The following is a 12,962-nucleotide window of genomic DNA, read 5'->3' as shown; positions in this document are numbered from 1 at the left end:
TTTTGATGGCTAATGTTTTAAGCATTTTTTCTAGTTTTGTTAGTTAAATTTTCCACAGTTGTGGGAAATTATGGAGGGGTCAGACAACAATGGAGTTGGATAATTAATTGTAGTAGACATTGAGATTTAAAAGATTATAAGTGTATAACCATTAGAACACAAACTGTCAACATCACATGCCAAAATAGGCAGAATAAATGTCCTTATATCAAACTAGTAAGTGCTCAAACAGCATTTTTCATATTATGCCTATCTACAAATTTCATTTTTTTAATTGAAATGACTCTTTTTTGTTGTTTGGTATGCAAATAAATTGATGTCTACTGATAGCTGATAAAAATCTAATCCGTCCAAGCCTAAGTATGTGCAAGAAATTTAGGTGCATTTATGGCAATTTAAGGGCATTTATGGAAATGTTACAATCAGTCCAAAGGGTCCTATTCTTTTTGAAGCCACACACACAAAAACCTTTTAAAATGAGTGCAATCATTGCAGTCCATTAATATGGTAGATATATTTTAAGAAAAGCAGCAGGATAAGCAGTTATTGTATATCAGGGATATACTATCAGAAACCTGTTTATGGCCCTCCAAGAGAGTTTTTGTAAGAGACTCTGAGCCCATGCTGAATAACAAGCAGCCTCATGTCGTCACACTGGAGAGCTGAGCAATGCAAACTAACAAAGGACGTGGAGTGCAAAAGTTCCATGGTTGACACAATAACTGTAATTTACTCCTGAAGTTTAAATGTTATTCATGCAGACATTTGTCCCAAAGCTGAGACTGTATGATTGGTGTGATAAAAGGCGAACCCTGGTTTACTGATGGAAATGCTACTGTTCATTGGCAGAATGATCTATGCACTTTTTTGTAATTTATTTAATAGAAGGGTGGTTTCAGCAAAAGGATTTTGAATAAAAGTTATGATTTTAGATTCAAAAGCAGGAATTTTAATCTATAGTATTGTTAGGCTGCACATCTAGAGGTTTAAGTTCAAATATAACTTAAAACACAAAAGCAGTGTCTACACTTGCATTCCTCGTTTGAAAGAGGCATGCAAATGAAGGAAATCAAAAATGCAAATGAGGCACTGATTTATGCATCTGGTACCTCATTTACATGGTCTCCTTTCGAAAGCTTCTTTTGAAAGAAAGAAAAGCAGTGTAGACGGGGTTCTTTCGAAAATAAACCCCATCTTCAGAAGAACCCTTCTTCTTGAAATAAAATAGGAAGAAGGGTTCTTTTGAAGATGGGGTATATTTTTGAAAGAGCCTCATCTACACTGCTTTTTTCCTTTTGAAAGGAAAATAGGCAAATTAGGTGCCAGACACATAAGTGTGTGCCTCATGTGCATTTTTGATTTCCTTCATTTGCATGCCTCTTTCGAGAGAGGAATGCAAGTGTAGACACAGCTAAAATGAGCAACATGAGTTTATATTAGTCCCTAACAGTTGCTGTACTCCCACACTTTCACAAAATTGTGGCAGTGATTTTTTTTTTTTCTTCAGGAGTATCCCAGCACAGATGTAGATAAAGCCGGTCTAAATTGTTATATAAAAGTTAATGAGACTATAATTGATGATGATAGTTATTTCTGCTGTAGTAATGGCCAGTCAGGATCAAGGCAGTGTTGCGCTAGGCAGTTTGCAAACTGTTCCTGCCATCGTGAGCTTACAGTCTAAAATGACAAGTTGTGTGCTGCACGGGTAAGCAGGGATATAAACAAGATCAGATGTGAGGTCAGCAGTGTGAGCAAAACTGCCAGTTGTATGGCAGTGCTTGTGAGGCATCTGCCTTCAAAGTTCCCCAGTTTTGCCATGCGGTTAGTTTCTCACTTCCCCTTTGAGAGAGTGCCAGCATATACTTTGTCCACTGCTGAAGCACAGGTTCCCGGTGCACTCAAATTGGAGACTTTATGTCATCCGTACTTACTTGATAGCACTTGCACACTGAGTATCCTCATGTCTCAGACTGAGGGTGTAGAGGGGCAGGCCCACTGAAGCCACTTCTCAACTCCTTAACCACCTATAGCTGTGGGTCTGAGTCTGCTATGACAGCTGTGTTGCTTTATTTCAACACTGTATGTTTCTTCACAGCTTTATATTCTAAAGGAAAGAAACCCTGGTGCTGGGCTTCATATCTGGAGGAAGAAAAAGCTGTAGCAGCGCCTACTAAGCTTTTTAAAGAGGTATGTTTTCTTCTGAAATCCAAGTTTAATCATCCTTTAGCAACAAATTTCCCTGAAGTCATGAAGTATGTGTGGAAGACAGATCACCTTTTTCCAAGCTTTTCTTCATGAATTAATAACTCATGAATCTGACTGCAAACTGATATTCAGTAACTTACACTGAATATAGGATTCGGTGCATTTCAGATTTTTCTGCTTGTTTCTGTACGTTTCCATGATCTGTCCTTTTTTCTCTATTGAAATAACTAAAACTCTGAGCCAGGTGCTCATTTTCTTGTGTCTTGATTTCTGCCATCTCCTCATTTTGTGTTCTCCAGATCCTGTCTTGTTCTCATTACAGGACTCCACAAGTCTGTTAACAGAGATCATCTTCCTGGCTTGTTGCTGTGACTTTGCAGCTCTCCAGTGACTTACCCCCTTTTCACTGTAACCAACAAAACATGACTTAATTCTGCCCTATCTGTCATCTTGCTGGGTGCCAAAAATCAACTTCCACTTCACCAACAGGGCTGACCTTTTGTCGCCCATCTGTCCAGTTTCCCATCAAACAATTAAGTGCCTTTTCCCATAGCATCTGGTTTTTTTAATAGAAAGGAGTTCCCAGTACAAATCCACAAAGCCTGCGCATTGTCCTCCTTCAGATCTCTCCTTAAAACCGTATTCTGTTTGTGGTGCTTGCAAACCATTTGAAAATGTCTAGGAAGCTGGTATATTATGATTACTGGTGCTTATTATAGCCATAATTGTCTGCTCCCTTGTATACTCCTATCCTATTTTTTTCACCCACTCCTTGGCACTTTTCTTATACTTAAAGTATAAAGCTTTTTGGGAAATGAAATTTGTATGTTTGGAGGGGGTTGATGAGAGAGGAGGGTTGTTCCCCTGCAAGGTTTTTTTTTTTTTTTTTTCATACCTTTGATTAGTGAAAGGTGGAATATCCTACTGGTCCTAATACTGTAACCAGTTTTTCTGTAGATACTACTTGTAAGTTACAAATTAAGGGCTTGTCTACTCTTGTCCCCAACTTCCAGGGGGCATGGTAATCAGGGCCACAGGAGATTACTAATGAAATGCTTCATGGAATATGCAGCACATTGTTAGGCTAATCTTCCCCCCAGAGCGACTTCGAAGCTTCAAACGTCGAAGTGCTGGCATGCGTGTAGCCACAGGCACTTCAAAGTGCCTGCACCTACATTCATGCCAGCACTTCAAAGTTTGAAGCTTCGAAGTTGCCGGGGGTGGGGTGGGGGAATTAGCCTAATGATGTGCTGTGTATTCACCGTAGCACTTCATTAGTAATCTCCCATGGCCCTGATTACTATGCCCCCTTTGAAGTTGGGGCAAGTGTAGACCCAGCCAAGTAGTGGTTGCTGTGTTAAAATGAAATATCTTACCTTCTTGGTTTATATTTCTAACTCTCCTATATTATGATCCCATTTCTGGTTTTTTTCCTTTCTCACATTGTACGGGATTGTCAAAATAATGCCTCTACTGCATGAATCTTCAAATTTTTTTATTCCTTAGCTGACCTCCCTATGCCAAAAAAGGCTTTACATGTTTGTGACAAAGGTAATAGAAATACAGTAAGCCCAATGCAATTGCATTTTAGGTGATCTGTAATACATCTTGCACAACGTTTTAAACTTTACCTCCTAGGCCGCGTCTACACGTGCATGCTACTTCGAAGTAGCGGCGCCAACTTCGAAATAGCGCCCGTCACAGCTACACGTGTTGGGTGCTATTTTGAAGTTGAAATCGATGTTAGGTGGCGAGACGTCGAAGTCGCTAACCCCATGAGGGGATGGGAATAGCGCCCTACTTCGAAGTTGAACGTCGAAGTAGGGCACGTGTAGACAATCCGCGTCCCGCAACATCGAAATAGCGGGGTCCACCATGGCGGCCATCAGCTGAGGGGTTGAGAGACGCTCTCTCTCCAGCCCCTGCGGGGCTCTATGGTCACTGTGTGCAGCAGCCCTTAGCCCAGGGCTTCTGGCTGCTGCTGCGGCAGCTAGGGATCCATGCTGCATGCACAGGGTCTGCAACCAGTTGTCAGCTCTGTGTATCTTGTGTTGTTTAGTGCAACTGTGTCTGGGAGGGGCCCTTTAAGGGAGCGGCTTGCTGTTGAGTCCGCCCTGTGACCCTGTCTGCAGCTGTTCCTGGCACCCTTATTTCGATGTGTGCTACTTTGGCGTGTAGACCTTCCCTTGCAGCGCCTATTTTGATGTGGTGCTGCCCAACGTCGAACTTGAACATCGACGTTGCCAGCCCTGGAGGACGTGTAGACGTTATTCATCGAAATAGACTATTTCGATGTAGCGTGCACGTGTAGACGTAGCCCTATTGTGGTATAACTAGTTAACTTTGCATTACAGTATTTCATTTTGATAGTCACCATTCTTTCTACAGTCTTGTGACTTGTAGTTTTAGTGAAACAAAAATGGGTTATAATTCTTGGATTACTTCAGAATTTTTGATGTACTGGCTATACAGTTTGAAGTTTTGGAAAGTTTGTAATAACTATGGAAAAATAGGCGTTTGGTGAATTATTTAGGGAGTGGAGTGTTTGTCTCACTTTTCTTCTTCCTTTGCAAGAAATCTAAACCATTCTGCGTATGTCTACAGTGCAGCTAAGATCTAACTTCCCAGTTTGGATAAACTGACATGCATTAGTGGTGGAGTTGACTCTGGAGCCTGGCAGGACAGACAGGTGGGCTTAAAAGCCTGAACTTCTGCCAGAGCTTGAACTTCCCTTTTGCTGTTTTTAATAAACTACCTGGAATCCTGCTAGTGTGTATCTGTCTACCCAGGCTGGAAGGCTCCCAGCTCTGCTGTTGATTTACCTCTGGGGCCTGTCCTTTGAGTAGGGTGTTGCACACTATGCTGATTCAGAGAATATCAATTATTCATGAGGGTTGTTTACTTATTAAATATTTTGTAACTCTTTTGTCATAGTGGCAAATATGTGCTCTAAGATAAACTTGCCAGATTTTAATCAGATGGTTTTAAAAAAGCAGTCCTGAGAGATACCAAAAAGCAGTATGTACCTCCATTTTCATGATTTTTTTCACTCTAATACAAAACCTGAAGTTATCTTGGTGGTGGTGAAAGTGAAATAACTTCCCAAATGCATGGAATATATATTGTTATGACGATATAACTAATATAAAAGTGTTTGAGATCACTCTTAAGGTTTTGTGTTTGCCTGGCTTCATCAAACTTACATTGTTTATATTGCTGTTAGAGATGAAAGGGGGGGAGCCTTATGGAGCACTGGAGAGCGTTATTGACTGTTTTGTAGGCAGTATGAAGATGGAAAGGAATAAAGTAGTATTTCATCTTTTTAGTTCTCTGTTAAGGTTTGGACACGGGCGCGTCATGCTACAGCCTTGTTATTAAAGCATAGCTTCATTTGTTGTACATGTGGCATGTTATATTTTCTTTTTAATTCTTTCTGAATCTTAAAAAGTGTATAACCTGGTTATGTCTTCTAGTGGAAGAGCCCATGTTTACTAGATGAATGTCTTGGGCATTAATTGATAGTTTCTATGACAATTTTTAATTATGCTCTAATGGTACATTTTGAGATATAAAAGAGAAAGTGGTTAAAGGCGAGCTATTAAGTAGTAATAAAATGTTTTTGGTTGTACACCTCACTGCTTTGTGATTCATTACAGGATGTGTCTACATTGGCACATAAAGTGCCGGGGGAGAGATAGTCAGTGGTTTGAGCATTGGCCTGCTAAACCCAGGGTTGTGAGCTCAGTCCTTTTGGGGGTTATTTAGGGATCTGGGGCAAATAGTTTAGTTTAAAAAAAAAATCAGTCAGTGATTTTGATAGGTCCTGTAGTGAGTGACTGGACTCAGTGAAGTCTGAATATCCCTTCCAGTTCTATGAGATAGGTGTGTTTCCACATATTTTTATTTTAGTTTAGTTTTTATTTCCAGTTCAAGGTGATGTACCCACACGAGTTCTGCTAGTGCTGGTGCATTAAAAATAGAAGTGGAAGAATAGAGTAGAAGTTTCCTTCTAGTTCTAGTATTCTGTGATACTATGATATGAAAGGAAAGCCATCATTTCTACTCTCTGACAGCGCCCAGTGGTTTCCCCCCACGACGTGGTAGCCAATTGACGTGTGGGCGAGCCGGGGCCAGAACCCAGGGTCCTTGAGGAAGGGGGAATCCCACCACCCAATGGCAGGAGGAGTAACGCAGTCACCAAAGGGCAATGGAACTCCACCTAAGGTCCGCCCACCCCCTAGCAGGCAGGCACCCAGTCGGAGAGAGAAGAAGACAACACTGGTTTAAAGTATAACTAACATGAAATTTATTAACACAAATAACAGGCAAAAACACAACAGCAACAGTAAAATAAACACATAAACCAGTTCATTATATTATTATTAACTCTATACTTAACTATACTTAACTTACGAGTATGATTTTGAAGTCCATTTTGAATCCCCATAGTATTATATTTATTGCTCCGCAAAGGAAAGTATGTTCGTTAGGAGAAGGGAAATGGAAGAAAGGAAAGGGAGTCTGGGCCGGGGCGCTACTCCCGGCCCAAGTGGCCAGTGGTGGAGGCTGCCGGGTCCTTTTGCCCTCAACCGACCTCCTAACCCCAGCCCTTTCCCGGGGCTTTTTGCTTACTCGGTGAAAGAGATAAGGAGGAAATAAAGGGGAAACACTTACTTACTTATTCTAAGCACTCTATTACTAAACAATCTATCATTTCATTAACTACTATGAAACATTACCATATTGTATCTAATAAAACGTTTTTTAATCAAGTGTGGCTTTTGTATGACGTAGGCTAAATAGGCCCGGCCGCATGGGGTCAGGCCCCCAGGCACTACCCTCCCCCCATCGGAGAAAGGCACAGTGAGGGCTACGCTCCCTCACTCCCCTGTAAGGGGTCCTGGTGCCTACCAAATGTCTCTAGGAAAGATAAATGTATGAGTTCTTATATAATGTATGAGGCCTGGCTGAGCCTTGGGCCTTATCAGTTTTACGTGTCCGGCGAATGCGATGTCCAGTCCGTTATATGGGTCACAGTAGGTAAAATGTCCAGTCCGGTAGAATAGTCAGTTGACCCCAGCATGCGTGCAGCTTGTGGGCGATGACGTGGCCTGGAGGAGCAGCGATGATGTTGGTGGGCTTCCGGTTTCCTCACCGGGCACGCAGTACCTGTGGCCTGAGCCACGGGCCAGTTTGCCACCCGGTGAGTACGCCTGGAGACCCGCTTGCCACTCCTGGATGCAAGCGCGCGGCTGGGGTTCGTAGGGGCGCTGGTACGGTGGCGCCGCTTTGCAGCTCCTAGCTTCCCTCAGAGGGGGCTGGGCCGCAGTGTTTAGCTCTTTTCAACAGTACTGCCTAAAGGCAGATACTGAAGTGATTCGCTCAAAACGCCCCTTCAAAAGGGTGGGCGTCACAGCGATTTTTCCCAGCTCTGAGGCAGATCCACTCAGAGAGCGGCTGCCACTGTGATTTCTCTCAGCTCCTGAGGCAGAGCCACCCAGAGGGTGGTTGCTGCAGTGATTTCCTTCAGCTCCTGAGGCAGAGCCACCGAGAGGGCGGTTGCTGCAGTGATTTTCCTCAGCTCTGGCTCTGGCCTTAGAAGCAGTGGACGCCTAGTGGCCAACACTGTTCTGTATAGGGCCAGCAGAGTTCTTGCTTGCAGTCCTCAAGGGCTTCTTCTCTCTTCCCAATGTCCAATGTTCTCAAATGAGCTGAGGGTTCCAGATCTATAGGCAGTTTTCATGATTATTTATGAGATAATTACCATATTCATGATTTGTGTCAGTCTTCAATCAGGTCCCCCTTTCGGCCGAAGGTTCTGGAAGCTTGCTGAAGCCTGCTCCCTTTGGCCAATCAGAGGACTCCGTTTGAATCCTAGCTTCATGGATTCAAGTTACCGGGGAAGCTAACTGCCTCAAAATGGCCGTTGATGGGGCCACAAAGTGGCGGCCTGTAGGATTTTTAGATTCTCCATGTCCCTGTATTGATTTTACCTCAGCCAGAGGCTTGTTTCCCCTGATAATCGCCCTAGAGATAAAAATCCCCGACACTCTCTTCCCTTTTTTGTGGGGATGCAGCTTCATCCCCATGAGGTCTCATGTTCCCAGTCCTCTGATTGCTGGAACTCTCCTGTAAAAAGACTAGTCGGAGGCCAGTATTTCTTTCTACTGTACACTGCATGGATAGAATTACTACGTGAGAGGATATTTTTATATATGAAGGCTGGTGTGTGTTTGCTTTGAGGCTCATCTTTTAGGACTTGAGATATAGAAACCAAATGACGTTTTTGATTATTTTATTTGATATCCCCAGAAGGGTGATTACCAAGAAGGTGTCACTGTACAGACTGTAATTAACCTTCGAGAACAACAAAAAGTCTTGTGGCACCTTATAGACTAACAGATATTTTGGAGCGTAAGCTTTTGTGGGGCACTTATGCATCTGATGAAGCGGGTCTTTGCCCATGAAAGCTTATGCTCCAAAATATCTGTTAGTCTCTAAGGTGCCACAAGACTTTTTTTGTTCTTGAAGCTACAGACTAACACGGCTACCTCTCTGATAGTTGTAATTAACCTTATTTTTTAATTAGGCAATCATTTTAAAAGTTGATGAAACGTGTTCGGAGTTGGCTTTCCCGGTAGCTTCTTCTAGCAGTTTTCTGCCTTTTTAAAGCCCTTAATGACTGTGCTATCAGCTAGTTTTGTCTTGGCTTGCTAAGGTCTGTTTTCCATTACATGATTTTAAGAGCTTGACATTTATCTTAATATGCTTAATTGTGAAACTTTGTTCTTAGTAGATGCTTGCATATGGACAAGTAATAACAGTCATTGTGGTTTGCATTACACGGGTGTTTTAATTTTCTTTGAAAGTACTACTTGTGATATATTGAAACTGTTTTTGTTCTCTCCAGTATCAGTCCTTCCCATATGGTAAAAATGGATTCAAAGTAGGAATGAAACTGGAAGGAGTGGATCCTGAGCACCAGTCAATGTACTGTGTTCTCACTGTGGCTGAGGTAAGCATGAGGATTATACCTGAAGAAAATGGAAGACTGAGTGCAGAAGCATGTTAAGAACACAGTAAACGCTGTGCTGGAACAGTGATTTGTATGGTGCTGCATCTTGCTTCGTGTTTTAAGTAATAGTCAGTTGGTGACAGATTCTTCAAAGAAAGATGTTAAGCATTTAATTGTTAGGCATTTAACTGTCTAATGCTACACCATGTGGAATATTTTTTCCCTAATGAAAAAAATTCTATTAATTTGTAACAAGAATCATATAAAAAAAAAAGCTGGGTATTTGATAGGAGTGGCTTGTGGCACCCAGAAAAGTGTGTGGGAGATGGTATGGACATTTAGCTCCCAGAAAACTTCATCAGTGAAGAGAAGATGTATCTCTTCCTTACCCCTTAAGTACTATGGTGACTTCTGTATTGGGAAATAGGGTCCTTCAGGATCTCATTTTCCACATTTACACTTCTTCTTATCTAATGACCATCACTATCTCCTTGTCATAATGACCTATCCTTCAAAAGAGGTTGTCTGATTATACCTCTCAGGTTTTTGTTTTCTTTTAACATATTTTAAGTGCCACTCAGAGTCTGAATTTTATAATAATAATATTACTAGCACTTGTGCGGCAATTTTCATTGGAGAGGCGCTTTGATTAGTTGCAACCTTGCTTTTTGTTCTTCCCTTATTAATCTGCCTTATTTTTAGGTTATGTATTATATATCATTGACATGAACATAAATAAAAATTTGGTTGATTGTACATTGGTAAACCCTGAATATACTGTGGTATTATTCTGCACCACTGTACTTATTACAAAATGTACACTTGTGAACTTTTTTTGTAAATAGGTTTTAGGCTACAGGATACGACTTCGTTTTGATGAATACTTGGATTGCTATGACTTCTGGGTGAATGCTGATTCTTCTGACATTCATCCAGTTGGATGGTGTGAGAAAACGGGTCACAAACTTCACCCACCAAAAGGTATGGTATAACTTTAAGTTTAAAGATGTATTTATCTTCACACAGTTGCTGTCCTTGTTATCTTGAACTGTGTTTGGCAGCAGCATTTTCCTTCAACTTGAAAAGATTTTGGCATCAAATCTGTTTCTTTATTTCAGTTGTTTTGGAGGTACTTACATGGCATACAATGGTACTGTAAATTGACAGTTTGGTGCATAGCTGCTTTGTATTGAAATGTCTTGATTTGTATTTCAAATACAGTAAGGGCAATCCACCTGCTCATTTTCATTTTGCTTCCATATTATGACTGTAGCTCATAAGCTTCATGAGCTGATAGCTGTTGCTGTGAAAAGGCGTAAGAAAGGTAAATTCAAAAGCATTAATGGATCCTGCAGAGCCAGATGAAAGAACAAAGAGGCAAAGGGGAGGAAAGACTGTGCTTTTGTTTAAAATGATGAGACACTAAAAAAGCAAAACCATCAGAATAGTCATTCAGAGAGTACTGTCAGGAGAGCATGATGGGAAGATGATGAGTCCAATTTTAGGCTCGAAATAAAAGCAAACACATAGGTTTTTATGCAACAGTAGTATCTTTAGGGGTGACAGATCTGGGTGGGTAAATAAAGGATAAGGGTATCAGGTTGCAAAATAACAGCATGGACTGTTTTATCAGAGTGTGTACTACAGGTTGAACCTCTCTTGTCCAGCACCCAAGGGACCTGAATTTGCTGGACCATGGAAGGTCAATATTGTCTAGCAGCAGCATCAACACTTCCATTGTTTACTGGACTCTTAGAAGACATTTGGGGTAATTTACAGCTAAATAACAGTGCAGAACACTGAGAGCCAGGACTGGTGGCTGTAGACAAACTTTATGGGACCATGGGAAGCTTGGCTACACCCATGATGAGTGGTCATCTAACTAACTAACTAAAATCATGCTGGAATACAGAGTTTGCCGGATGAGAGAGTTCCTGATTAGAGAAGTTCAAACTGTAGTTGAAAATCTAGCTTATTCATATGCTTAATTATTTTGATTTTAAATATCGAATTATTTTAATCTGGGAATTGGAGGCTGCCCATATGTTCTCACGAGGCAGAAAGACTTGTGTCGCTTCCCTGGTGCAGCAGCATTCCACACTGCCTCCCAACAAAGTGGCTTCTGCGTGCTACAACTGTGTTGTAGTCTTGCATAGTTAAAGTGTGTAGAATTTGTCATTTAGTAAAACAATTTAAAAGATTTCCTAAATGCTACTTCTCTATGCCCTCATTCTCTTGGAGTCATAGATTTCATGTGCCGAATGAACAGGTAATTGCAGATCCAGTTGTTCAAATGCAGTTGTTATTCTGGCAACATTCACTAGGCTTTGTACTCAGTGGTGTGTTTTTGTCAGCTCGCCCCTTATAAACCTCTGGTGTTGGAGGCTTATTCATTTTTAGGCATAATACATGGCTGCTGGAGGAGAGCTGCTTCACAAGATCTCATTCTCAGAGCCATTTTTAATAAAAAGTCATAAAAGTCATTTGTGGGAAAAACTTTCGTTGGGGGTATTTTTATATTAATATACATATTTTTTTTAAATTTTATTTTTCCACCACTCTTAAGGCTTAATGTGGTGGTTAAACCTTCTTTTAACTGAGGCAAAGTACAGCCTATCATTAAAACCCTCTGTAGAACCATGTCTGTTAGAAGGACTTCCTCAGTATATAGTGCAGTGTAGTCCTACTCTCCTCAAGACATCCCAGCTCTTTGGGATAACAGGATTGTGCTACTGAACTCTTCTTCAGGGCTAGCATATATCTTCTGGCCTCTCCCTTGGGGCTGGCTTGCTTCATTCCACCCTAGAATTGCTTCTTTTCCTTGTTATATGGTCCATTTGATGTTTTTTTCTGTCCAGGTGAGTTCACTGATGTCCACACCTTCTCCTGAATAAGACTGGTTATTTAGTCCTTATCTTATCCTAGTTTTTATATGCACTTACCTCCCTGTGTATACCCTACTTCACAGCAGTTGCGAGCTGAGTATGACTTCCAGTACTGCTGTGGAAGAGGGATAGTTGTTCCCCATTCACAAGGGAACTGAGTGTGTTTCTTCGATAGCACAATAGTTTGAACCACTCTAGTTGAACAACCTGACTGGTGCCAAACCAGACAATTTGCTAAACCCCAGGAGGGCAGTATTGTCTGGCAGCATTACCAGCACTTTCACTGCTTCCTGTATTCTCAGAAGACATTTAAGGATAAATTACATCTAAAAACTGCACAGAACACTGAGAGCCAGGACTGGTGGCTGGAAACAAACTTTATGGGACCATGGGAAGCTTGGCCACACCCATGATAAATGGATATCCAGCTAACTAAAATCATGCTGGACCACAAATATTGCCACACCAGACAGCGCTGGACTAGAGAGGTTCAATCTTTAATAGCCTTTTATGTCTCTGGGAAGAAAGGAACATGGTATGAATTTGAACCTGCACCATTCCACAGGATGGTGCGCACGTAGTGCAAGTTTCTAAAGGAGTTGAAAATGTTGTTACTGCTGTCACATTGTGGCTTCTGGCTGTGTCAGTGACAATAGTTCACATAATGGAAAAAAGTGCTATTATCTTTTTTCTGGAATATGAATGGACACAAATAAGAGGCTCCCTTTTTTTCAGTGAAAGAGATTTGTATGAGGCTTGTTTATGGTTTCATTCAAAATAGTTTTACTAGTTCTGTTGACTTCAGTGGAGGTACTTCTGATTTATCCTGGAGTGAGATCAGTTGAGTCCAGAGACTC

General features: G+C 41.4%; 1 protein-coding gene across 4 annotated transcripts in view; it reads left to right on the top strand.

Moving 5' to 3' along the window:
* The window catches only part of L3MBTL3 (L3MBTL histone methyl-lysine binding protein 3), a 160,656-nt gene that overhangs the window by 51,068 nt on the left and 96,626 nt on the right, over positions 1–12,962 (top strand). For all 4 annotated transcript variants that reach the window (XM_074988773.1, XM_074988770.1, XM_074988772.1 and 1 more), the window contains 3 exons: positions 2,096–2,187; positions 9,116–9,220; positions 10,066–10,201. In XM_074988773.1, coding sequence (XP_074844874.1) covers positions 2,096–2,187; positions 9,116–9,220; positions 10,066–10,201 — 333 coding nt within the window. The remainder of the gene's footprint in view (positions 1–2,095; positions 2,188–9,115; positions 9,221–10,065; positions 10,202–12,962) is intronic.

Source organism: Carettochelys insculpta, chromosome 3 (assembly GCF_033958435.1).
Source record: "Carettochelys insculpta isolate YL-2023 chromosome 3, ASM3395843v1, whole genome shotgun sequence".
In the NCBI taxonomy this organism is placed as follows: Eukaryota; Metazoa; Chordata; order Testudines; family Carettochelyidae; genus Carettochelys; species Carettochelys insculpta.
This window is presented reverse-complemented; position numbering and strand designations above follow the sequence as displayed.